General features: G+C 45.6%; 1 protein-coding gene across 1 annotated transcript in view; it reads left to right on the forward strand.

Moving 5' to 3' along the window:
* LOC119390962 (poly(A) RNA polymerase GLD2) overlaps nt 1–23,196 on the forward strand; it is a 592,309-nt gene extending 569,113 nt beyond the window's left edge. Inside the window, exons 9-11 of the mRNA XM_049414992.1 lie at nt 3,137–3,183; nt 18,410–18,656; nt 22,995–23,196. Coding sequence (XP_049270949.1) covers nt 3,137–3,183; nt 18,410–18,656; nt 22,995–23,134 — 434 coding nt within the window. The 3' untranslated portion in view covers nt 23,135–23,196. The remainder of the gene's footprint in view (nt 1–3,136; nt 3,184–18,409; nt 18,657–22,994) is intronic.
* The last annotated feature ends 4,333 nt before the right edge of the window (nt 23,197–27,529 follow it).

Genomic DNA, 27,529 nt, shown 5'->3' on the forward strand with positions numbered 1-27,529 from the left:
GAAATCTCTTAAACTGAATTGCTGCTTCAACGGAACAAGTGCCTCTAACATGATTCATTTCATACTTGAATTCTGCACCCCTGTTCATCTCTCAGCAAATGGAACTCCTGTCAAAAGGAACATGTTTTCCTGGTGCCTTCAAGTTCTGTGTAACAAGAGTCTACTGTAGTTCAGAGAGCCACTTCAGCCGTGCTAGCAGATTAGCACGTGCCCACTTGGCCTCCATCGCATGGCAGCCGAGACATCATCCTTCCCAATCCCGGCCGCGGCGGCTGCATTTTCGTTTGAGGCGAAAATGCTTGAGGCCCATGTACTTAAGATTTATGTGCACGTTAAAGAACCCCAGGGGGTCGAAATTTCCGGAGCCCTCCACTACGGTGTCCCTCATAATGAGATGGTGGTTTTGGGACGTTAAACCCCAAATATTATTATTATTACATCATCCTTCTTAACTTATCTGTTCGTCGCACCCACAGCTTAATAAACACACTTGATGCAGAACACCAACAATGTACCCGTACCTGTTCTGGGACGTGGAAGTGAGGCTGGTGTGTGAGGCTTTGGAGGAGGCTGAGAAACTAGTTTTATTTTATGAACACACAGCATGTGTGGGACGCAGACAGATGCAGCAGTGCACTCGTCTTTTTAAGTGCGGAGCATTTTAGGGGCCCGGGCTGTCGTATGCTGTCATTGGCGTCACACAGGCAAAACTATGTATAGCACAGCCCTGTATGGTATGGTATGGCAAGAAGGTGATAAAGGGAAGTGAGAGTGAGGAGCATGAAAATGAGGAGAGGAGAATGTAAAGCACAGCAGAGACATGTATGGTATGCAAGGGGTGGGAAAAGGAAGTAAAGGTGAGAAAGAAGGGAAGGACGAGGAGAGGGTAGAGCATAGCATAGCTGTGTATAGTACAGGAAAGCAAGGGCATGGGAAAGGGAAATGAAAGTTAGGAGGTGCGAAGGCGAGGAGGAGCAAAAGGAGGGGGAGGGTAGTTTATATAGCCGTGTATAGCAAGAAGGAAGGGGAGTGAGGGTGATGAGGGAAAGAAGGAGGGGGAGGGTAGAGCATAGCATAGCCATGTGTACGACAGTATAGCAAGTGTTGAGAATGGGAATTGAGGGTGAGGAGGAGGGAAAGGGTAAAGCACAGCATAACCATGTGTAGTACAGTATAATAAGGGGGTAAGAAAAGGAAGTGAGGAGGAGGGGATGGGACGCCACTGCATCACAAATGGTTTCCTTTCCTGCCATGTACGCCGAGCAGGCTGCTTGTTTGGAGTGCCAGCGTGCGGTTGCCCATGAACTTGAGTGTCGCTGAAGGGCAGGCGAGTCACTGCCCCGCACTTCCTACGGCTTTCACGTTGGGTGCAGCGTCATACATTTCTTTTTTTCTGATCTCGTGTCTTTCTTCTTCCATGCACACTTCCATTATAAATTAAGTTAGCATAAATAAAATATGAGTGGTACCTTGCTTTGAATACTTAGTGATCAAAATACAAATGCTTATTTTTGTGCTAATAAACCTTTATTTTACGATATAGTGATTGTCTACAAAGTACGCTGTAGTTGGATACAACATGAGAAAGCCCCCTGCCCGGATTATAGAAGTACGACATCCAATTTCCTCAATGAGTAAAGAAATAGTCCTGCTCTTGAGCCAGGCAACGGCAGAGTCACCGGCCATCCAGCTCACGACGTCTTTCCAGAGTGCACGACCATTGATGCACACTCGTATTCATCTGCCTTTGTGGAAGAAATTCCCCTCACTTTACGGTTGTATCGTACTCTGTTAGCAATTAACACAAAATTTGTTGCGCATAAAATATCATTATTTGTACCTGCTGGCCATTGAGAAAGAAATGATCCGATAGAGAACATCGCATCTCTCAGCCAGCCCTGGCAAGCAAACTGTCTGTGAAGTAGTGATGCGGAACTATTGATGGTACTTTTGATACTATCGATAGTTGAGTCACTATAGAACTATCGATGGTAAAAAAAAACTGTCGATAGCGCTATTGATAATAAGTTTGATAGTACTACCTACAGTATAAAATCTACCGCGCGAACTCATTGCAGCATGAACTTGGTTCCCCAATTGTGTGGAACAGGAGGAGCAGGCTGAAGGTCAAGAAAGTTGACATGCTTGCACTCCTTCACCAGAATTCTTGGCTAGCACATGACAATTAAGTTGCATTGTTCAGGTCTAAAGGAAACGAGATTGTTACATTTGACAGTACTGTGGGACTTTAAAGTTATATTGCGTTTTGCAATTTCAAAAGAAAAATATCAAGAACTTGGTTTGTTAATTCTAAGGTGTTAGCGATTACTTTTGAATATGAACTTATTGATGGATATATTTCTGCATTTTCATTGATGAAATAATTTTTACTTCTCGAAAAAATCGCTCATAAAGCAAGTAAACTGAGTATTGCTGATAGAAGTTATCGCAAATGCTTTTTAGCAATGTCGCCGGCGAGCAACAGCATAATTGTCCACAGTATAGTAATTATAGTAATGTCGGTAATAATACTACCGACTGCACTGTCGATTGCACTGTCGATAGTTTATCAACAGTAGTACTATCGATAGCTTCTTTACACTATCAATAGTTCAAACAAAACTACTGATTCTATCGATAGTCGATTTGCCAATAGTTTTGCATCACTACTGTGAAGCCATTCTTTTGCTCCTTTCCTCTCAGTATTATTGCTACTTAAGGTTAACAGCGCGAAATGAACACACGGCGGACAGGAAAAAGATGGGTGTTCGCCATGTGTTCATTTCGCGCTGTTAACCTTAAGTATGCACAACCGACTAGCCCAGTCAGCCACTTTATTATTGCTTTACTAATGTAATGTTCGACTGGCATTGAAAACTTTCTAATCTTTTCACACTCCCACTGATGACCAATCATGTGGCACAGGAACATTGTAGTAAGTGGTTTATTTCACCACAGACGACATGCACAAGTTTGCAATGCTGTAGCTGCTCATCGTTCAATCCCATATGTAGTTCAAACTGGTATCATTATGAGCACGTTCGTGAAATTCACAACCATGCGAGAGTCTCTGGAATTTTCACTACTAATCTTAACAGTGTTATCCTGGTATAAGCAAGCCGTTACTCTTGTGCAGGTGGTTGTGAGCCAGCTGTTTTGCCAAGCCTTCAAAAGATGCAGCCGGTGAGTCTTGGGTAAAGGTAGCGGGTGCACTAGAAAGAGTACATGGGTCAGCCAGTTGATGAGCATCCTTGTAAATGAAAAGGCCACTTGTAGGCATTGGCACCGAAGTGCAGCGAGTGCACTCGGCAGGTAGGTGCACTTTGGTCGCTCACAGTAGCCATCATTCATGGTTTGTTGGTAGCTGGCGAAAAGAAATGCGCTGCTCATGCAGCCGGCAACTGTGCATCAATAACACACCTTAGCTCATGCACACAGTTGACTACATTGCAGCGAGGGGCAAAGTAACAGATTAGGCGCTATGTACTGCCTGCACAAAACATGCAACACTGTAACCATGCAATTGTAACATCCTATGTCCCATTGAGTAAACGTATGACAAGCGATTGTACAGACCATCGCGAAGAGCCCCTATAATCTAAAAAATGTTTTTGCTTTACATCATTCGTTACCTTGGTTGATGCCACTCAGTTTCAACCATAAGTTCCTTTCCAACCAGACAGAATTCTACCTTTAAACCTATAATGTTGTGTTGCATTTGTTTTCAAAGTACAGTATTCAATATTGAAAATCCTTCTATGTCTTTTAAAGATTGTGCTTACAGTCCTAGTGCATAATGGTTTGGCTTAGCTAGGACCATATGAATAGAAACTTTTAGCTTGTACGTATACTTCTTTACGTTACCGTGTTACCGGATACCGGATGGAATCTGTGCATGCACAAACCTTTATGGAATGTAAATTACTTGCCGGATAGGCTTTACGTTTACGGCCCTATCTCACAAATCCACCTTCGTTCGTGGCTACTCACGATATGCACTTCGTGGAGACTCCAGCCGCCGAGTCAAAATGAGCCGAAGTTTGAGTGCCACTTATATTTTACCTTGTTTCAGCTGGATTACCGAGGCTAGAGTGACCTAGAATACCGAATCTGTTAACATGAGAGGCCTAAAGCCTCTGATTGGCTGGATAGGTGGCGCCATCTAGCGGGGCCAAGGTGAACCAGGCAAGCACAATATTGTTATTGCAGAAACGTAGGGCATTCTACTTCCAATGTAAATGCCTTGCAGCGGCATAATTACGAATGAGTTGCCTTTCTAATCATTTTTTCCCTCAAAAACACGAAGCGAAAACAAACATGTCCATGACTGTGGTTGCATGTAGCTTTACAAGATGTCTACACCACCATCCGGTGACCCAGTATTGGTACACCCCTTTGTGTCTGCCGGGATACTGCATACGCTAAAAACCTCTATTATGATTTTGCCGCAGCGGTAATTCAATCTTATCTAGTTTAAATGCAGTTATCATCACCATTTAGTGGTCTGCACAAACGTAAAGGTATACGAACGTTTACGTACGTGCGTAAACGTTTACGTATGGCAAGTTAAAACTTTTCTAAAACATGCTTTCCGGTAACACGGTAAATGCAGTTCGGTATGCTTAAAGTCCCTCATGTTATGTGCAACCAGGCATGTCAGGCAAATCAGACCCCACAACCAATGTGTCACTGTCACATGCCACACTTCACTTATGCTGCCAGAAATCGCTGTTGGGTGTTGTAGTCGCAGGAGGAGAAGGTGACTGCTGAAGTCAAATAAAAATATAACACTCTTAGCTAGCAACATTCCTTTTCATGCTGTATACACTGTATCCCAGAATACGTGAAGAAACGACTGAAACAGTGTGCTTGATACGTGCCACAGGCACCTTGAAAGTTTTGCTTGTAACAGATAATTTCAGACTCTAGATTACATTCCAGGCAGGCAATTTCACCTTCAAAAGTTTTACTAACCCTTTGAGGGCCAAGTTTTTTTTTAGGCACATGCGTTATTTGGGTCAAGCAGATAAGGTAGTCCGCTGCATTGATGACTATTTGATTTTTGTAGACAAGCTTAAACTCAGCCACAGAATGACTTACATTTTTAAAGGAGCCCTGCAACACTTTTTCTCAACGTGGTCAGAGAACGCTGCCAATCGGCAGTCAAGGCTCCTGAGAACACTTGAGCGAGACATTATAGCACAGCACGCGGCCTGGAATTTACAAATAATTCTCAGTCACCTAGAAATCGCTCTGTCTTCTCTCAACAAATGATATCATAAACCCAAAGTCCACGACCATTGGCTGATTTGACCATTGTGAGCTGTGTAGTTACTGCAGCCACCGAGGGATGCCATCACATGTCTGTGCATTCACTCGCGATCACACTGAAAGTACGCCTCGTGTTCGAAGACAAAACAAAAAAAAAAAAAAAAGAAGAAAAGAAAGTGGTCAGGGTCATGGCATGCGCTGACGAACGGTTGTAGTTTCTTGTTTCCTTGTCGTCCCCCACTGCGTAGCTTTCAACACGCTCACTGATACGAAACGAGAGAGAAAGCGCTTAAAGCGTGCTACAAATCTCTGTAACTCTGCTCATACTTGACGGATTCTAAAAATTTTTGCAGCAGTGGATTCATAAGGCAATAAACTCCGTGAACGAAGCCATTAGATTACTCAAAAAAGTGTTGCAGGGCTCCTTTAAGGTGGAAGGGACATGGGTACTGAAAATTTTTTTACAGCGCAGCTCTTGGGCACCCGTTCCTGCGTTGAGCGGCGTCGCCGTTGGCTGCGTTGGCGGCGAGCCGATAGAGCGAACGAGGACGAAAGAGAGCAAACGCAGAGTCGATATCACGAGCCTCTAACCTTGCTTGCTTCCTCCCTCACGCACGCTGGTCCCTTGGTCGGAGCTCGTGCGCATGCAGGGTACGCATGCACACTGCGGCTGGCTTCGCTTGTCGTAACAGGGCTGTCGATGTTTCGCTTGGTTTGCGACACCTGCAATGCACAGAGTGGTGTGCGTATCACTCGAGCGCTGGCAGTTTCTGTGGCAATGTGTAACGAATGTTGCATTGCTACAACTGCGGATAGCCAAAACTTCAAACAGTTGGTGTCGCCCCAACATGAAGCTGCACTCTTAATTCGCATTAGGCAGTGTTGTGATCGTCGGTGAAACTTTTTTATTGTTCATCGATTCAGATGAAACTTGCTGAGTTTATGTATATTTGTGTGCAGATTTCAAACATGCAATTATTTTTCTAGTATAATTAGTAGTTTTTGAAATATCGTACATTTTATATACTTTTTGGGGAGCAAGAGTTTGCCTAAACTGAGAGAGTTACATAGTAAATAAGCATATCAGAATGACCTGGAATGAGAGCTGAGTGCAGGAAAACAAGAATGGATATTCTAAACCCATTTTAACCAAAGTTATGGTAAGTTTAACATTCGCGAGCGAGTCTAGGACAAGCTGTGTCAGCCCTGATGTGAGCCCGCCGCCCAATGGGCTGTCACAGAGTCTCTAATAGAGTTCACGGATAGTGAGTGATAGAGGTCAGGGATGGCCTTAACACTTTTGTGACCGCGGAAAAATCGGTTGTTTTTGGCTAGTCCAGGAAATGTCTTTTTTTCCTGCCACAGAAAATAAGTGATGCTAAGTGTAGGGTATCAAATGATAGAAGAATAATTGGTCTTTCCAACAGTATTAATTCCAAACAACGGATTAATTTCGAATATAATTAAAAAATTATCAAACAAAGAAAAATGCATCAAAAAGAAGAAAAGATTCATAAAAACATCAATGCTTCTCTGCAAAGGGTAAACGTTAAAAAAAAACAAATATATACGTTTTAAACGCAAAGCCCTCGTAGAATAATAGTGTAAATATAAGCTCTGTAGGTACAAAGATTATTTACAGAAATACAAGAATATAGGCACTAGTGCCTATCATGCCACCGCGCGATGCAGTTTCTTGACGGGGTGAAACAAAGGCTGGCTGCACATGTTTCGGTACAAAAAATTTTTTTTTTCTGTTCAACCTTCGTAGCATAGTTTTCAGTTCTGGTATTTTTCAATTTTCCTGTGTATTCGTTGAAATTAACAGTGTAGCCTGTTCCAAATCTGCAAAAATCCATAATTATACCCTCATTTGACCTCTTTCTCCCTCATATACTGCCGAATACCATACCGACCTGCAGATTTCACCATTTTCTCATCCACTGAAAGGTTCCGACGGGGTTAAAAAATAGTGTAGAAGAATCATTCATGTGTTGCAATAGAGGAGACACGTGGTGAAGCTTCTCGTGGGATTCGACGGTCGTCTTCTTCAGATCAGAGACACTCAAGAAGCCTTGAACCTTTTCCATGGCATCACTGACGGTGGACAAAGGCCTGGAAATATGTGTCGTCGACACCAACACCAATACAAGCGCGGGACTTCAACGATTACCATGTAGACATGGAGTGAGACGAACTTTCTCATCTTCTCTTCAGTAACCTCCCTCCATTGATCCGTCCTTCTCACTGTATGTCGGCTTTTCGAAAGTATGCATCCACACATACTTATCTGTGTACTTGCATATCTCTGACGACTTCTGCGGTGAAACACAACACGAAGACGCCACCGCGGAGCACACCGGAGCGTTGGGTCAAAGTCCACTGCACACCGTTTTCGCGGAGAGAACTGCGCCCTTTCTACAGCCGGTGCCAAATGATCCTGCCCGAATGAACTTAACACCTTGCAGATAAGAGCTGTTATTTTTAGTACGCACCGGATACGTTTACATCGACGCACGGCAGCGAAGAAACGACCCGAGGAGAAGACGAAACTTGCCGGCGGATAGCTGCTGATGTTCCGGGGAGGTTTGGTGCACTTTCGCCGTCCGTACTATAGCCTGGCGAATCGAAGCCGTCTTCCGTGTCTGTGCTGCTACCATCATCCAGAGATTCCCGCTCAGATTAATCGGAATCTGTTGAAATTCGCCGTTTCTGTGGAGCACCCGCGATCGACGTCGCCACGAAGTATGAAACAACGAGCGCTCACCTACCTGACTGCTAACAAACTTTGAAAATCTCCCCGTGGTGGAAAAAAGAAACTCGCAAAAAACCCGATAAAAGACATGTTATTTTACCCTTTTTATTGCGTTAGCTGTCCAGAACCACTCGGAGAGTGCCAAAACTTGAACTTGAAGTCATCGATAGCATATTATCGATGGGAATAGGTGCGGTCACGAAAGTGTTAAAGGATGGTGACTGCGTTGATTCACCTTCAGTCTCTGTCACTCAGAATGAACTTCTGTTTCTTTCCACTTGATGCTTACATGTTCAGTGCGTGTCTTGTCTTCCGGCATCTTTTTTTCACCCTTGTTGAAGGTTACTTTGTGTGTTTTTATCGTTTTATCTTGTTTTCTAGTGCACACGTGTGTGTCATCTGTACTAACTCAATGTTGTCTTATTAAAGGGACACTAAAGGCAAATAACAAGTTATGTCAGAGTGAAAGCTGAATGTATGACAACGTCTAAAACGGCAATATTATCAACAGCAGTGCCCTACTTACCGAGAAATTAAGCTAAATGTATAACATGATGAGCACCACGAGCGGGACATTTTTCCCGATGACGTGAGAGAGTCCGACTACAATTAATCACTCGTAATCAAACTTGCTGCAGTAAAAAAAGAACCTTCCGTGCATCAAAAGATGTAATAAAATGCTGCTTGTTCATTTCTGTTTGATTCATGGAAACTTTGGCATTGCCATGGGGAACGGCACGCGTGGTTCAAAAGTTCCGTTTTCGCCGAACTGCGCTTCGCCCGGCGCCCTGCTTCACTCACGCGGTCGCGTCTCAGTGGTAGTTTCGGTATCGCGTACTGCCGCGTGTGTTTTGCGCGCTCGTGAAAGTCGCTCTGACAGAAAGTTTGACAAAATGCCGCATCGGTGTGATGTTGCCGGATGCCCGAATGATGCATGCCGCCAGTGCACGCCGCCACGCAGTAAAGGCGGGCAACGATGTTCACGGCAACAGTGACACGAGAAAGACCGCTTTCAGGCGGGTGAGTTGAAGTGCGCTAACGCGATGCGGACCACTAAAATGTGATTTTATTTCAAAATAAGCACTTTCTTGGCATAAAAGTAACACTACGAGGTTTCTGGACCGCTATTTCAACAATCAACGTCGACTTAATATTTGCCTTTAGTGTCCCTTTAAATGATCAGTTGTCGGTAGTGCATGTTGTCCCATTCTGTCCCCCAGGTGTTTTTGTGGTTACTTTACTTAATCAAGGAAATTAATGTGATGCTAGAAAGATTTCAACATGAGGTTGCCTTTGTCAGCAATCACTACCAAATAGACCTTCCATGGAAAGAAAGCTGTAGACAGCTAGGAGATAAGCAAAAGCAAGCAAGGAGGTGGCTATAGTCGAATCCCACTAACAAAGTCTGCTACAACCAAATTTCGGCCACAACGAATAATTTTCAATTCCCCGTGAGCCGCCCATAGAAAATAAGAAAATTGTCTCATCTTAAAGGGGTCATGAAGCACCCCTTGGGCTGACTGAAAAAACACATCCTGCGGAAAGCTGACACGGCTATGAACTGCTCTGCCAAATATTACAGTCGTGCGCGCCGCGTAATGGCCACAAGCGGAGCGCGAAGTTGCCGTTTCCCCAGGCACCCTCTTTTCAAACAGAGGCCGGTTCTCACTCTCGTCGGTGGGCGGGGCGTCTGTCCGCTGTACGTCACAAAGACATAGCATGCTTATTGGCCGATAGCCGACGTAAATCGAGAGCGGCGTTCGGATCAGATGCGCTTCTTGCCGCGGAATGCCGCCACTTGCCGGCGCCGCACTCGCGCAAGCGAATCACAGCGGGAGAGCGATCGCGTTTCATGACGCGCACTGGCGTAACTTCTTTCCCCCATGCCATCCCTCCCTGTCTAGCTTCCAGTGCGCTCGTCGGCACGAGAAAAGAGAGAAAGCGCTGGGAGCGTGCGCCAAACCCCCGTAACTCCGCTGGTTCTTGACGGATTCGAGAAATTTTTGCGGCAATCGATTCGGGAGGCAGTACACTCCGATACTGAGGCCATTAGATCATTACTTGGAAAAGTGGTTCATGACCCCTTTAATGAATACTTCTCCTTGGTACTTCCGCTTCAACGAAGTTTTCGTGAGCGCTACCACATAGGGAATGAGCATGCCTAGGATTTCCAAAAAATTCTGTTAGTAACTTGACCATTTCTTGTTGGCTCGCGACTTCCAGAGCCATGCGGCATACAAGACCTGTGTCTTCATTGGAGATAGGTTTTATGCCACCATATGCACATCCCGGTAAATTTCTCACCATTGAGGTGCTTAGCGACAGATCAACTAAAAGGACATACTGGTGGGCTAGTTGGTATTGCATGACTCAAAACAGTAGCGCAAAAAATAACACAGACGACATAGCAAGACGGGACACAGCGCTAAACTAACAACTCAGTGTTTATTGCAGGTGATTGTATATATATGCACATGGCACCGTGCGAAAGAAAAAAGAAGGGGGCGAAGGGGCCGAAGGAACACACAAGGCAATCAACCAAGCATATCACACAAGCGGCTGATGCGACAAAAATAGCATTTCCTTTTCTGATAGACGGATTGAAGGGCAACTTACCGCGTCTATGTTTTATCTCTGCCGCTTCAATAATTTCCCACGTTAGTTGGTCCGAATTTCTAGCTATAGTGAATGCGCACGGTTGAATAGTGGCTTGCAACCGCAACGCGCACAATGCACAGCGAGGTGGCCTGACAAGGCGAGATTTCCCACATTGTATACCTATGTTCCGCTTGTGTGATATGCTTGGTTGATTGCCTTGTGTGTTCCTTCGCCCCCTTCTTTTTCCTTTAGCGCAGTGTCATGTGCATATATATGCAATCACCTGCAATAAACACTGAGTTGTTAGTTTAGCGCTGTGTCCCATCTTGCTCTGTCGTCTGTGTGATTTGTTGCGCTACTGTTTCGAGACTGATCGTCCATACACCATGATGCGTCCATCCACCATGGTGGGTGTGATGGGCGTGCGGGCCGCACTAGAATCGTTCTTCCACCATGTTTTTGACGTGGCGCTCGAAACACAACTACTGCTCGTCGTCACTAGCCCTGCGATCGTGAATGACAATGGTTATGAAGCCACACGTGTGGCGAGCGAACACATAGTCCAAGCGTAACGACATTCTGCTGCAACCGCAGCAAACAAAAACGCGGTTGTGTCAACTCGATCATGGGCGTGCACCATGTACCGACTCAAAGCGACGCTGCTTTCCGCAACGCTGCGAACAAAACTGTGGTAGACGAGATCACAGATAACTACTGTTTGTCGCAACCGCTTTGCAGGAAACCGCGGTCACTATCGTCGCGATCAGTGATAGCGAATAAGCTCCGAAGGTACGCCGCTAACACAGTCGAAGTTTTAAGGCAATAAAGTCGTAAAACGCCACAAAGTGGCTTTCCTATCATTCGCTTGTGACGATGGTAGTGCGGAGCTTCGACATTTAATTTTCAGTTCGCCTCTAAGAAGCTCTTCCAGACTCATTGTGTGCACTACACAAAAAACCATGGGACCTACTGCTAGGCGACGCACGTGGTTCGTTGTAGCCATGGCTACAACACTGTCAAAAAGAGTGGTGGCAAGGCACTGTTATGGTGGCCTAGCACTGTGTGAAGGCCACCATGAGGCGAGACTTCCGGTATGTCTCTATAGGAGGTGCGCGGTGATTGGAAACGGCCTTTGACATCAGCGGGAGAGTGAAATGCGAAAGGGAACATTTCTTGTCGTCGTCTGCTTGAGTTTTGAACTTTGAAGACTAATAACATCAGTTTCGTGCACTAATTTTCATAATTCTTTTTGCGCTCTTGTCGGCATTCATTACTACACGCATTCCAGCACTAAATAAGGCAGTCGCAAAAGCGTCGCAGGGCCCCTTTAAGATGTGTGCATTGGAAACATTCTTTTGGACGGATTCCAGGGCCACACTACACTGGATAAAAGGATCTCTGCAAAGAATTGGAAATCATTTGTTGAGAATAGGGCAACTCAAGTTGAAGAATGTTCTGATCAGAGCCAGTAGTGACACTGCCCCCGTATTGATAATCGGATTACTTTACACGTGAAATGCCGTTGCAACTTCTCAAGACAAACAAATTGTGGTGGAAAGGCCCCCCTATGGTTGGCAGAAATGAGGGATAGATGGCCCACGCACTGCCTTCAGGCAGATTTATGTAGTGATTATGTAGACTTCACAGAAGCAAAAGTCATTATACGAGTTCTACATGTGAGAATGCTTTTGTCTATTTTGGATCTTAACATCACAAAAGTATTATGAATAACAGTGTGCATATTTCTGTATGTCAAAAGTTGCAAAGAGACAAGGCCATCCAGGCATCACAGCCAAAGACAATAGCAGCACAGAAATTTACTGGATTAAGGTGGTCCACAGCGATGTTCATATGGAAGAAATCACGCCAGCCAAATAACAAGTGCAATCTAATGATGGTTCATTCTTTCCTTGACAGGGAAAAACGTTCGTGTGGCTGCAATTCTCACAGGAAGCAGAAGAAGTTAGACATTCTCTTTTGTTGCCTCGACATCATCATTCCCGTCACGGTGGTCTAGTGGTTATGGCACTCGACTGCTGACCCAAAGGTCGCGGGATTGAATCCCGGCCGCGGCGGCTGCATTTTTGTTGGAGGCGAAAATGTTTGAGGCCCATGTACTTAGATTTAGGTGCATGTTAAAGAACCTCAGGTGGTCGAAATTTCCGGAGCCCTCCGCTACGGCGTCTCTCATAATCATATCTTGGTTTTGGGACGTTAAACCCCAGATATTATTATTATTATTATCCACTTCATCATTAATTGTACATTAATTGCGAAATGTGTAGTCATGCACGCCACAATATCTCTAAGCAGCAGTATAAAACGTGTACATAACGCTGTCTTAAGGCACAGAAAACCACTATTTATTCCGCTGGATTCGAAGCCACATCCCCTGGCTCACTGTCAAAAGTTCTTCCGCCTCAGTTGGCAGCATCGCTGGGTTGTCGTTGTCGGCCTCCGAGTAACTTTTACGCGGCGTTGTAGGCACCTTGAAGCACATCGTTGGCTTTGCCTCTGCTATGGTGGCAACCATTCCTCTACGGCATTACGAGGCTTGGCGGGAACACATAAACAGCAAACGTGTCGCGTGGTTACCAGTTTACCACCTAACACACATGCAAAATGTAAATGGCAACCGGAAGCCGGAAACTGCGACTACTGCTGGACTGCAGCAACGTCTCACATGGAAACTGATGGTGATGATAACAAAGTGGTACTTTCGCTTTTGTGACTGATATTGTGGACGCTACAACGTTACACTGAACCGTTCTGGTGCCCTTTTTTTTTATTGCCTCAGTTCCGTGGGTTTCAGGCTTCATTTAAGAACAAACAATTCAAACAGTACAATGGGGCATGCGATGGTGGTGGCTTTTATTGCAGCCGAAATCTCCATGGTCGCCGCACTGCTTGAACAGCAAGTAGCTGACATCTAAGACGACAGCCGCTTCATTGTTTCAACAAAGTTAGATATATTTTTATGAATGCTCTCGCGCTCAGTTTATTGGTACACACAAATTAAATATGGACGTGCTGGTCTCACAGAATTGCATGACATTTTGCATATATAATAAGACGCATCAGTGAAAATATCGGAAAAAAAGAAGCGTCTTTTACACTGGAAAATACGGCACACTTCATGGTGGTTTAGAAGATACCCTTGCTAGGAAAGAAATTTTGGGTACCCCGCAGAAGATAAACTGTAAGAGCATGCAACACTCGTATCAAGTCACACTTAAGGGGGGAAGAGGCACTTTGACATGAAGCATCTTTTTATTTAAGTTAGGATGATGAAAACTTCGGTGATCATGTATTTACATGTGTAAATATCAAATATGAACTCAGTTTTTATGTAGCCGTTACGACGTTTTTTTTAATTAATCATTCATTAAAATTTCGTTTAATCACCTTTTTAATAAATTGGCTACTCGGATCCTGCTGAATTAAATGTCATTGCATTCTACAGTTATCAAAGAGTGCAAAAAGCAAATTTTATGGTTCTAGCTTTCCTACAACAGAAGTTATGAAGCTTCAAAATCCGCCATTCGATTACAGAGAAAATGTATTTTTGTTATTTTCTCTCTTGTAAAAACTTACGCTTTTCTATAGTAACATATGACACTTTGTTGCACTCACTAAACATCCAGCTTTTCAGTAATAAAAAAATGGTCAAAATCGAGTGTACCAAAGCTGAGAAACGCTCGCTAAAAGAATGACAGGTGGCCAAAAAATTGAAACTGAGAAAAAAGCAAAAAACAAAACTCTGTATCTTCAAGGAGCGCTACACAAGTAAAAATGCTTTACTTTGCAAATAAATGCCTTAGAAGACACCAGGAGAGTAGCTTATCACATTTTCCAATCGAAACGGCCCCAGTGCATGTCATTTCAAGCAGTTTGTTGATTGCGGAGAAGTCGACGATGCCGTAGTTAGCCGCCGATGGGTCAGAGCCCTCGCACGCTGTTGCGAGCGTGCGCAGCTTGCGCTCGCGAGCGGAAGTTGCCGATAAGCCGGAGATATTATCTTCAGTCTTTTCCTGCTGTTGCGCAAGATCGGCGCTAGTCAAGAACGTCGTGTCGATCTTTCTACCACGCTTCCTATCACTGACGTCGTCGAGGCGGCCGCCGACACAGGTGAAGTCGGCATTTCGACCGATGAATCGCGTTCCGCCACCACGCCGTCCTCCGCTGGATGCGCTTCTGATGCACCCGAGCCGTAATCTCGCTTTTTTTTTCGAATTTATGAGCGCTGCGCAACTTTCGATATGGCTTCGCCACGATCAAAGTTCCAAAACGCGGCCGAGAGCGTAGGCCTAATTTACTCCCGGCGGCTGCGGCGCACTTCGTCTAGCTCGCTTGGCGCCGTGCCAGCAAGCCGCCGCAACGTGCAGTCTTTGTTGAGGATGATAAAAACACCTGCTCCAGTTTCTTGCCAGCTTGCGCGGGTTGGAACTTTACGGACGTAAATCGACGAGGACAACACAGTTATGCTACGGCGACATCAACTTGCCGCTTTGCGTGCACTGCAGCAGACAGCGCGGGAGGCCCGACGAATCGGAAGGCGTTATTTAGTCACGTGGGCTCACTGTGCCAATAGGCTGACGCGGAGGGACCTTTTTTTGGCGCGGATTTTCTACGTGAATTCTGAGTTCAAGAATATTCAAGATAATTCAAGAATATTCAAGATTCAAAAATATTCAAGAAAAAGCGCGGCTCTTTCGAATGCGACCAAGATGGCTGCCGTAGGTAACGTAGAACGGCAACAGCGCGGCGCTGAATAAGCCTGTTTTTTACGCGTTCATCGCTAAAAATTTAGCTCGCTGATGGCACATAAAATGCTGTCACGGCTAAAATACTGATCTAAGACGCATGAAAATTGGCGAGGTTATGCATCAGTAGCGGCAGAATCCAAATAAAACATTTTCAAAAATTCGATTTTTTTTTCTGATTTTCGGTCTCAAAGACCTGCTTCCCCCCCTTAAAGCCAAGCAACGCACTTGTTGCACCATCACCGAGTGAGTGTGTATGCCAATCTGACCCATTTCAAGTGGTTGGAATTGATTTTCCTGGAGCTCTCTGTGTGAAAAGCAGTTCATCAGACCTATTTTGTGCTATTTACTCGTGCCGTCACAAGAGCAGTACATCTTGAATTAATCACTGGTCTGTCATCAAAGAGCTTTCTGTACACATTCCAGCTACAGTAAAAGCTCGTTAATTCGGATTTCTAGGGACCGGAAAAAATGTCCGAATTAACCGAATGTCCGAATTATCGAATGGTCGAAATAAACACAATAAATGCACGAGTTTTTTCAACATACCTTTACTTAACAAAGTAATCGCGGATGCTTGTCTGTTTTCGAGCAGACATTCGCGCGGACACAATTTTTCTGAGCCCTTCAAGGTGCTCAGCAGCTCGCATGATGTCTGCAGTACCGCAAAAGTTTCACCCGTCATCCACGCTTTTCGGTTGGCACGGTAATCCACGGGAAGATTGTTGATGTTCTTAAAGCAGCGTGGCTTTTGAACCTTTCCGATAACGAGAAGCGGCAAGCGCTCTGTTCCCGTCACGTTGGCGGATAAAAGTACGGTTACTCGTTCCTTGCTTCTTGCCGCCGATTGAAGGATCCCCTTTCATCACTCTTCATCACTTCTTGTCGGGAGAGCCCGTTATTCAGAGCACGCAAAATTTCTACTTTGGTGGTGAAGTCCTTGGCCTAGTATTTGGGCCGCTTCGCCGGCGTTGCCATCGGCGGAGAGTGCGGTCGCACGAGAAGTCAGCACAAAAGCACCAGCAACGATCAAGCTAAAGGAGCCGTACTGAAACGTTCCTCGATAAATCGGCGATCAACGATGCAGCACACCAACGGGAACAAAGCAACAAAACCCACACGCGAAAAAAAGGCGTTCAACCAGTCTCAATCCAAGCCAAGTCGATAATTGATGTCCATGGCGATGCTGCGTTTGAGCTTCACTTTTGTTCCGAATTGTTCTTTTTTCGTTTTCGAGCCTTGCCAGCGGCCCGAAAGTCGCCGAATTATCCGATTTGCGGTCAAATCTGTCCAAAATAACGAGCGCCCAGTCTCATAGAGTGATGCGTATATTTACAGGGACCAGATGACGTGTCCGAATTAACCGATTTTCCGAATTAACGAGAGTCGAATTAACGAGCTTTTACTGTATTTGTATCGCGTTGTGGATTGCCTGATGTAATAATATACACCGACAACATACAGACCTTCAAGAAAGCATTAGGTGGAGAGCTCCAAGACTATTGCTGTATTCAGTGGAAGTTCATCACACAAAGGGAAGCATGGAAGGGTGGCTTGCTTCTAGGAGAGATTGATTAGAACTGTCAAGGTCAGCTTTTGGAAGATCCTAGGCAAGGCAACGCTTTCACCTGAAGAGTCAATGTTGGTGTTGTATGAGATAGAGGCTGTAGATTACTCCCAGCCTCTAACTCACCTGTCAGCATCACCTGAGCAAACTGAAATACTAACACCTGCTCATTTGCCTCAGCGATAAATGCTTAGCAAACATTTCCTACCTCAACAAGGATGTCGTCGCTTTAGGGTCAAGATCTACGGTCGCAAGAAAGTGGCTTCATCATAAGCAGTTACTGGAGCATTATTGCGAAAGGTGGAGCTGAGAATATCAGCTTGGCCTGTGCTCAACGCACTGTGAAAATGTTCAGGCTTCGAACAATCTTAAACCTGGTGATATCGTGCTTCTTTATGAAGAACGCGCACCATGTCAGCCATGGAAGATGGAATGAAATGGGGATGTGACCAAAATATTAGAACCTGTTCGGTGAAGCTTCCAAACAGCTCTGTAATATGCCAAACCGTCCAGCTTCTGTACACGATGCAACTTCGCTGTAATGGTCTCAAAGGTCGTGCCTGTGCGGTGGACAGAGGATGTTGGATCTTTCCTTTTCTCAGAGCTAGAGAAGAAGGAGCCATCAGACAGTGCGGGTAAGCGCTGACTGAAAGAGAAAGGAGGAGTGAAAGCGTCTGTCATGGACTACATCCGAAGTCATCACTGTAAACATTGTAAATACAGTTGCTTCTCATCCTATGTTGCGACCATTTATTTTACAACAAGATGGAAAGGAATTGGCCAGGCACCACCATAAAATGATGTCCGTGCTCTGTGACAAAACTGACTTACAACACTGCTTCCAAAGGAATGAATAACAGTGACCAAAACTTGCAATGCTATGCACAACTCTATATTCATCTTACAGCTGCTTTAGTGTACCTTTTCAGGCATACAAAATATTATGGTTTCAAATCTCGTACAAGGTTCAAATTCCAAAAGCAAATGTGTGGAGTATTGCACACATTGAATTCAGACATGGGAATACTACATACGGGTACAACTTTAGAAGGCTGTGGCATTTCCTCCTCAAAGGCAGTTGCACAGGAGCCTGCACCAATGGGTAAGCACTCCAGACTGACGTCATGAGCCAGACAGCTGGCGATCCCTTCTGCGGAGAGCATTGCCAACTGCATGAATGGGACCATTCCTTTAGTCACGATCGACTGCCATGCTTTGGTGATCTGGACGGGACCTCTCCTGAATTGTACCCTACTGTAGATTTATTGTTGCAAAATATGTCAAACATGTGCTACAGTAAGTGATGGTTGTTGTCAGATTGTCACTGTGCTATTTTTTGGTTAGGGCTTCCACTTGCTGACCTACTTTCACTGTGTTGTTTGCTGTAAGCCATGTCATCAGTGATGAATGAGTCGTTTAGGGGGGGTGCCTTGAGATTTACCTTTGTGCATGCAGGGCAGGTTCTGCAATGACGGAGATGTGCGGTTGCTGCGCTTGGGTGAGGATCTGCCGCCTTGGCACTCTGCCAACACTCAGAGCCTGGGTGCACTCTTTGTTGGCTTCCTCGACTACTTTGCCAACCGGTTTGGCTTCTCGCGCAGCTGTGTTTCAGTGCGGCAGGGCGCACCCATCAGCCGCTTGGAGGCAGTCAGTGCAACCGGCACTGCAAGGCGTTCTCAGTGGAAGTACATCTGCGTCGAAGGTATCGTATGCACTTACAAGAGTGATAGCTTGTCTAGCTGCATTTTGTAGATTGTACGATGCACTGTATGAATAAGGCACTATCATTGGCTGGCCCTTTTATCATGGTTGCTCAGATCTGATGAGTGATTCCACTAAACCATATGTAAAAAAAACATTATGCACGTCTTTCTGGCAGTGTGAGTGAGCACGTAGGTGCTTATTCGCTCGTGCAACGATTTGCCGACACATTTGGCGAGCGAGGTTATTCCAGCGATGACAAGTATAGCACGTAACAACGAAGGAACCTATAATATCATTAAATCATCGTTTTCAACAGAATTTGTTGTTTAAGCGTGCCATTTACATGTAAGCCTATGAAAAGAATAATGGGAAGTTTGTATTTGCTGTAACCCTTTGAATTAAGAGAAGCTCTCAGCACACAAGGAAAAATAGGGACACAGTAGAAAAGGAATAAAATGGTGACAGATTCACAGTTGAAAAAATGTGCTATGGTCACGACTCAGTGTGATAGAGGATGCACTGTGTGGCACTCGTATTATTGCTACAATTTGAGCGGCCATCTAATGTCTTCATTACCTGAAATATGGTGCATATAAGAGGTGGGGGGATTAGTTCAAGGCTACAATCTCCTGAATAAAGTAAACACATCAGTTGGTTGAAATTTCCAGAGCCCTCCACTACGGCGTGCCTCATTGTCATATCGTGGTTTTCGCACGTCAAACCCAGATATTATTATTCAGTACCCACTTCGGTCGTGGCTGGTCCCTAGCTTCATCAGCACCTGACAGAGCCTTACACATTCGGTGGCAAATCTGGCGAGAACATGCTAGAGGTAGTGCTTCTATCTCCACTGTTGCGAGTGTCGACGAATACAGATTCTTTGACCTCGCGTCGACAATACCAGAGATTGTATGTGAAGAGCTCGCCCGACACGTACACCCGACGTTGTACGAAGCTACACCAAAGCCCTCTCACCATCACGTGTCCATTGCTGCAGCAGGCGTCAACGAGTACAGCTACAGGTCTGGCTCACCACCAAGGCCACAGCACAATAACCACCAAGAGTCGAGGTACGAACACCACTTCAGTTATGCCCATCAGCCGGCCACCACCTAGACCCGAACAAAGACACATTTGTGCCACCACATCGCCTTCCAGGAGTAGAATGCGTACCGCCAATCTCTCCTGTGTGCTACCGTTGTGGTGTTGCTGGCCACATAGCTCTGTTATGTAATCGGCATCGAGAGACATCACAATACGATTCCCCATCAGTGTTTCCTCAAGCGGGCAATGGTCACAACAATGGTCCCTGGCCCTCCTATTCCAGCAGTACCTCACGGCGTGAGAATCGATGTAGCAGTTCTCCCACTTCCAATTGTGGTTTGACGCCTCCGTCAGTCCGACTGCATCGCTTACCTTCACCACGACGATGGCTGTCACCACCGCTAGTAAACTAGCCGGCGAGGTCGCACAAAATGATTCACGTATGCTTCTCTTCAGAAAGTAAACACATTTTATAAGTTGGGTAAACTTGTATGGATTCATACCGGTTGTTTCTTGAGTACAGTAATATATTTAAAAGATAGGATTTCCATGGAAACAAATAATTAGAGCTGTGCGAATAGCAAAATTTTGGGTGCGAAGCGAATTCGAATATTGAAGTGTGAGTGCGAATCGAATCGAATATTTTTCGAATATTTCTCGAATATTTTTCGAATACTTCGAAGCGAAATTGCAGAAAGAAAATTCGGAGAGGATTCCTATGCATATTCTTATGAGATAGCAACATGAAAGTGTTTCTTTTCGCTAGGTTGATGAAGCACTGGCAGGTGGTGTTTCATGATTGTCTTATCAAGAATGAGGCAATGTAGAGGCCGAATTCTATTTATGTACATGATTTGGTGCAACCAAAGTGTTGCCGACAACACTTTACACGTGACAGGCAAAGATGCCATTTCCTCAGCCTCTCCTCCTCTTTCAACTTCCGTGGAAGCCCAACTGATGTGGCGGACAAGTGTGTGCTCCCTTCAAGTCCGGAGTTCCAAATCTGCCTCGTAGACGTCAATATAGAAGAAGATATCAAATTTTGGATGCTAAAAAGCTTCGGCGTCCGATTTTTCGGACTTCCTGCCCAAATTTCAGGCCCAAAACAGCATTAATTGAGTCCCCAACTCTGCCACATCTTTCATCTCCATGTTGGAACCAGCGTTTTCTTGAGTTAATACATTTGCGACCGTAGCGGAGCTTGAAAGACAGCTTTGCCGCAATACCGGGGTGTAATGAGGTGAAGCATATTGAAAATCTAGAGACCACGTTGAATCGGACGTTAACTGTGTCTTCGCAAAGTTCGACCGTAACGGAGCTTGAAAGGCAGCTTTGCCGCAATACTGGGGTGTGATGAGGTGAAGTATATTGAAACTCTAGGGACCACTTCCAATCGGACGTTGTCGCTTGGCAAAGTTCGACCGTAAAGGAGCTTGAAAGGCAGCTTTGCCGCAATACCGGGGTGTAATGAGGTGAAGCATATTAAAAATCTGAAGGGGTCACTTTCAATCGAACGTTGACTCCATTTGTTTTTGGGAAGTTCGAATAGTAAAATTCCAGTGCAAATCGAATCGAATAGCAAACACTATTCGAAAAATATTCGAAATTTCGAATATTCGCACACCCCTACAAAAAAGTCAAAGTTTCGCCGCAACGGCGAAGCAATGAATGCGATAGCAACAAATTGGAATGTAACGCGAAGAACGGAAAGCAGCTCGAAATTTCCAGGGCGTTGCTCAAGTGCGAAGGACGCACGACAAGAACACACAGGACGAGCGCGAACTATTACGTGTCACAGCTTGACACTTAAAGCGCGCTGCTCAAACATAAAGGACGCATGAAACGAATGCACAGGTATACACAGGAAGAGTGCGAACTAACTGCCACTTATTTCTGTTTGAACAACGCGCTCATTTCACAAACGTGGCCGCTGCAGCGAGCTAAGGGGCCTTCGTACGCTCTGTAACTTCAGCGCAGACATCGCGGTGAAAACACAAGACATGCAAACAGACCCTCCCCCCACCCGCACCCCCACTCCACGAGAAAAGCATGCGCGCAGGCTGCCATGCCCTGTAGGGCGAAGTGCACGGAGGCGTGAGCGCATCACTACGAATGGGGCGACATCCTTTAAAGCGCGCACTTCGCACAATCTCGCTAGTGAGCAAGAAAGCGCACTGAAGTAAATGGTATATACAAATAGCTCGCCGTTAGCATGCTGAAAGACGGTACTCTTCGTGGCCTAGCCGTCTAACGCCGAATGCTGCAGAATGAGAGGTCGCCCGTTCGATTCCGCACGTCGTGACGTGTTTCTGAATTACTTTTCTTTGTGGCTTTTGTATATATATATACACATATACATATACGGGCCCGGACGGCGACGCCGACGGCAAAAACCAGCCGAGAGTGTCCATGTAATTGCTATCACAATAAAAGTAAACTCAAGTGCAGTAGACATCCATATAAGCTTAAATAATGTAAATTAATAATTAAATCGTTAAAATTCTGATTAGCTTTTTAATTATATTATGGCACATGTTGCAATGCACAAACTGAGGCCTCTGAGTTTGCATTAAATTATAAGGGTGTCAACAGCATTGAAATATTCATTTCTAAAGTGTTGTACAAAATGCATGGATGCTCAAGTTAGTGTTGCACTTCACTGTACTGTGAGAGATGAAAGGGAGTGAAGAATGCGCGTGTGTTGGGTGTGGGTCTCGGAAGCTGTGTGTAGTTGCCGGGAGAGGAACTAGATGGCGCGAGTGTCAAGTGAACAGTGAGAGGGCGCGCAGGAAAACCGAACGAAAGATACAGAGAAGCACACAAATAGTCAGACATGTGGCGCAGGCAGCAAAAGGTTGTGTGGGGAACGTGGTTGTTGACCATCGAGTGTGACAGTACAAAACAGCATTTCGCTAAATAGCTAACTGGAATAACGGCATTTTTACAGCAACTTTGATGACTCGCACATAACCCTGGATGCCCTCAGATTTCAGCAAGCTCCCCAGCTACAATCTCAATATGTTCCAAAATGTAAATAATTATGAAGGCAGTTAGTGTATCAGAGTTAAATTGCTAATAATTAAGGGCACTTTAACGTTCCTAGACATCTGCTGCACCTAGCAGTTGACTAAGAATTTCTTGTTGTGAACCCTATCTTTAAATGTTATTTGAAGTCTTCGTAGACATATCTAGTGATCATGAATTGCTCTGATGAGTAGCACAGTATGAAAGGCATGTCACAATTTTTTACGATAGATTGGGAGCATGCAGTGAAATACAGTTTTCCTTGCAGAGCCCTTTGACCAGTCCAACACGGCCCGTGCAGTGTACAACTGGGATATGTACCAGCAGATAGTGCGAGCCTTCCACGACACCTTGGAGCAATTGCAGAGCAGCCGCAGCCCTGAGTGCCTCCTGCTGCCTCCGTGCTAGCTGACTGAGTGAAGCACTCCTGCGAGAGACAGTTGTACAGCGTGTGTGTAATAATTTCATAAGACATGAAAAAATTGCTTCATTTGTTACCTCATGCCAGTGGTTTCTTACGAGCTTCTTTTGCAATATATTTTACTTTAAAGGACTCCTCACCATTGCAACTTTTGCTGTACATTGTTAGGTGCTAAGCACCATCTTGAAAACATCTTATCTACAGAGCTTTTCTCATTGGTTCAAAATTTGGAAGAAGAAATTCAATTTCCCCATTACCAGCAGGTGGGCTTTGTCGAGTTGAGTCTCCGAGCGCACAAGTGCCTTAATGTTTATTCACAGCCCTTATATATCTCTGCATGTAGTCCTGCCATCCAGTGGTACTGCTGTACCGCTGGATGCTGCGCTGCCATCTGCATTGGTATTGCCGTACACTACAGGTTTCACTGCCAGTGCATAGGTTTGGTGTTTGTAAGCAACCTAATACCCCTGTCACACAGGGCAACTTAAGTGCACTTTGAGGGAGTACACTTCGCCGCTAGTGTCATTTGCCCGCTGTCACACAGGAACGATTAGTGACACTCGCTGCAAAGTACACTTGCCGGCAAGTGCGTCCGCCAAACTGACTCAGCTGCGACGGAGTGTCTAGCCTCGGTAGCAGTGGCTTGCAAATGAATACGCTAATGCAAAACACGGTGATCATGGTATTTTTAAACCATCGTTCTCGTTATTAGGAATACTGCCATGTATTCAAACAAATCATACTACAACAAAAAAGCTCGCTACTCTCGCCCTCGGGCAGTTTGTGGTCACGTCCGCTAGGGGGATGCGGGAGCACATGCGGTGCAATGGCCGCATCTGTCGCGTTGTTTACTTCCTTGCACATATGTGTAGGTCAGTCATTCTTTAGTCATTTGCGATGGCATGTGCCACGGGTGCCACTTCCACGAAAACAATGTGGTCCGACGCAGAGACGCGGGCGCTCATAAGCCTTTGGGAGAAGCAAATGGGTGCTGCCAAAACAACACTGTCTTGTCTCGGCTCGCGATGACCAATGACGTTATGCGGTTGCAATATTTACTTCATTTGCACACAAAGTTTATTGTAAATTATGTTCATGCCTATAATACGCTATTAAACAGCGAGCATTGCCAAAAATAACAAATATATGTTGCGCTACTAAACCACCAATTGCCACTGCCATCATTTCCAAAGCACATTTCTCTTTCTCGTGTAGCAGTGTGCCACCAAAGTGACACTCTGTGAGTGTAAGTGCACTCGCTCAAAATGACACTAAATTTGCCAGTGTGACCGGGGTATAACTTCCTTTCCTGGTTTTTCCCTTATACTAGCAATGACGTAATTCTTATTTGCATGACAATCTCACTGTCTAAAGAAACTAAATACTAAAGAAGCACTGCTGATACCAAGAAAATACAGCTTGCATAAAATGGGAAGGAATATGTAGCAAAGAGAACGTTGATATTAGCAAAGGGCTGAGACAGGGTTGTCCTTTGTCCCCGCTGTTATTCATGCTGTACATGGTGAGTATGGATAAAACGCTAGAAGGTACCAACATTGGTTTTAATCTGTAACACAAACAAGGCGGCGTGATGACTGAGCAGAAGCTTCCAGGTTTATTTTATGCGGACGGTATTGTCCAATTTGCGGACAGTCCAGATGATATACATACGGCTGGCGGATAAATGCGGAAAGGAAGGTGAAGCTCTTGGACTAGGATTTAGTGTAACGAAGCGTGGATTGATGGTATTCAGTGATCTCTGTGATCAGGCGGTGTCAATACAAGGCCAAGAAATACCGAGGGTAAGCGAATACAAGTACCTTGGAGTATGGGTTGAAGGGGTCCGCTCTATGCACGGCTGATACAGAAGCCTAGCTCCGGTTCCAGCCGCAAATAGTCGTACCGTGCACGTGTCAACGTCCCCTTCCCGTAGCGCGAGTCATCGCAGCTACGACGGGTTCGGGCGAATAAGGCAACAGGCTAGAACAACAAACAACACTTTATTGCTACTCTAGCAATAACGCGTAAATGTCTCGTATAGGGATAGTCCACTCTAGTAGAAAAAAATCGCCCGCATCTTCCCACGGGGGGAACTCGAGTAAATGCGTCGCAGAGCGGTGGGGGTATCGCGTGAATATTGTGTAATTGAGTATGGTTTGGGAATGCTAACTGTTACACGATGCGCACACCAAGTACGACTTGAACGGCTCCAGCGTGCACGAAGTTCCGGGTCCGCAACTCGCTTCAAACGCTTGCGTTCAGCGTCGTGTGCTCGTCTCTTCGCAGCCTTGTCTTCTGCGTTGCTTGCTGTTGTTGACGCCGACGACTTGACGACGGAGGGTGGGGTAACGTTGCCTTCAATGAGTGGTGGGACGCTGATTGAAGGTACTGTTGCTTCCATCCCATCTACTCGAATCAAGCAAAGCGTCAAGTCAAGCGAAAGCCAAGACGCCCTTGGGTAACGCTCGTGGGTCTTGGGGCGGTGATGTGGTCCGTGTACCGACCCCACATGTCAGCAGAGCAAGAGAGGCCGTCTCCCTGTCTGGTCGGCTGTTTTATCCACCTCCCGTCTCCCTCCCCACCGCGAGGATTGTTTCCCTCGCAGGGCGAGTTCCTTGTCCCGCAAGCCGGGATGCGAGGAGCGGCGGGAAAGAAGGGGTTGCCCGGAAAGGGCGACGGTGCTCCTAACCTAGTGGCCCCTTGGCTCCCGCCGTCAGTTCGCGATCGTGAAATGTGCGCGCGTGCTCTCCCACAGGCTAAATGAGAGTGATAGACACATGGAGGTACAGGAAAAAGCCTCGGCAGCAAAAGGAAAGAGGAATGCTGCAATAATGAAGCACAGAGCGTTGTGGGGATACAATAGGTACGAGGTGCTTCGAGGTCTGTGGAAATGTATAATGGTTCCGGGCAGGGGGTAGCCAGGGGGGGGGGTTCAAACTCCTCCCGAAATTTTTCAGTTTTGCTTGCGGATATATACACGCGCACATACAAAACGCACGCACGAACATACATAAAGTATGGTTGAACACCCCCCCCCCCCCGCCCGAAAAAGAAACGCCAGGCCTGCGCGGAAAGCGCAGCACAGTCACAGCGAAACCTCGAAGAGCGGCAGGTAGGTAGGTAGGTAAAAACTTTATTTCTCCTTTTGAAAGGAAAGGGGCAAAGGGATAGAGATAGGGGGAGGTTGCTACACACGGTAGTCCTCCACAACCTTCTCTGCCCAACCCAGGATTGCCTCCTGGACGTCGGGTTTCGAGCTGCGCAAGGCAGCCTCCCACTGCTCCTCATTATTTGATATGTTTCGGAGGGACGGGGGAGGGGGGTGCTTAGGGCAGCCCCACATGATATGACTGAGATTGGCCTTCGTTGCGGAGCAATATTTACAAGAAGAGGACGGGTAGAGACAGGGGTACATTTCTAGAGCCCGTTATAAACTCTCTTGTGGCTACTAATATAACTACACGAGAAACGTACCCGCTACGCCAAAAATGATAATTTTTGTGAAGTTGGAATCACCCACCACGACATTACTCGTAATTCTGCGGAGAAGCGAGTAATGTCGTAATTCTGCGGAGAAGGTACCATCTGTAAATCATTATGTGCAGTTTCTTGATGCGACGGCTGATGACGATGAAGAATTATGATTGAGCCTTTTGTAATAGGTTGGAAGCTTTAAATGACCCACTTGTTACGTAATTCGCGTTGTGTGACGCCCGTTCGTTATTTCATTTCGTTATTTCATTTATAACATACGCTAACGTGAGAAAGAGATAGAGAGAGGGAATTAACTTTATTGAGACCCTGAGGAAATGGATCATGGGAGCCTTGTGGGTTTCCTTGGCAACCAATAGAAGTGCACTTGCGAGGAACCCACTACGCTATAAATCATAATTTTTGTGAAGAAAGGAAGCAGCCACTGCGCAATTTTTCGTCATTCTGCGCAGAACTACGGTACCTGCTAAACACCTCTAAGGCATTGTGTGCACTTTGCTTATGCTGTGGCTAATGACGATGAAGAATTAATTATGGCAGAGCCCTTTGTAATGGGTTGGAAGCATTCAACAACTCACCGTTGTGCAATTCGCATTGTGTGACGCATGGTTACAGAATTCGCATTGTGTGACACTTGGTTGTTATTTTACTCTTCTACCACGTTACATTACATTACATATGTTAATGTGGTTCCTTCCCGACATGAAGACTGTATAGGGTCTTTTTGCAAAGCAGCTTCAAGCACCGGCATATGTTATTAGGACTTTATTCACTATGGAAAAGTCGCATGACCGACAGGCACGCCGAGCCACCACGATCGACGAGGTCTGTCTTCCGAGAAGAAGCTGCTAAAGTGCGCAGTGTTGTTGAGACTTTTGAGCCCGTTCCGG

The sequence above is a fragment of the Rhipicephalus sanguineus genome, chromosome 4 (genome assembly GCF_013339695.2).
Source record: "Rhipicephalus sanguineus isolate Rsan-2018 chromosome 4, BIME_Rsan_1.4, whole genome shotgun sequence".
Classification (NCBI taxonomy): domain Eukaryota; kingdom Metazoa; phylum Arthropoda; class Arachnida; order Ixodida; family Ixodidae; genus Rhipicephalus; species Rhipicephalus sanguineus.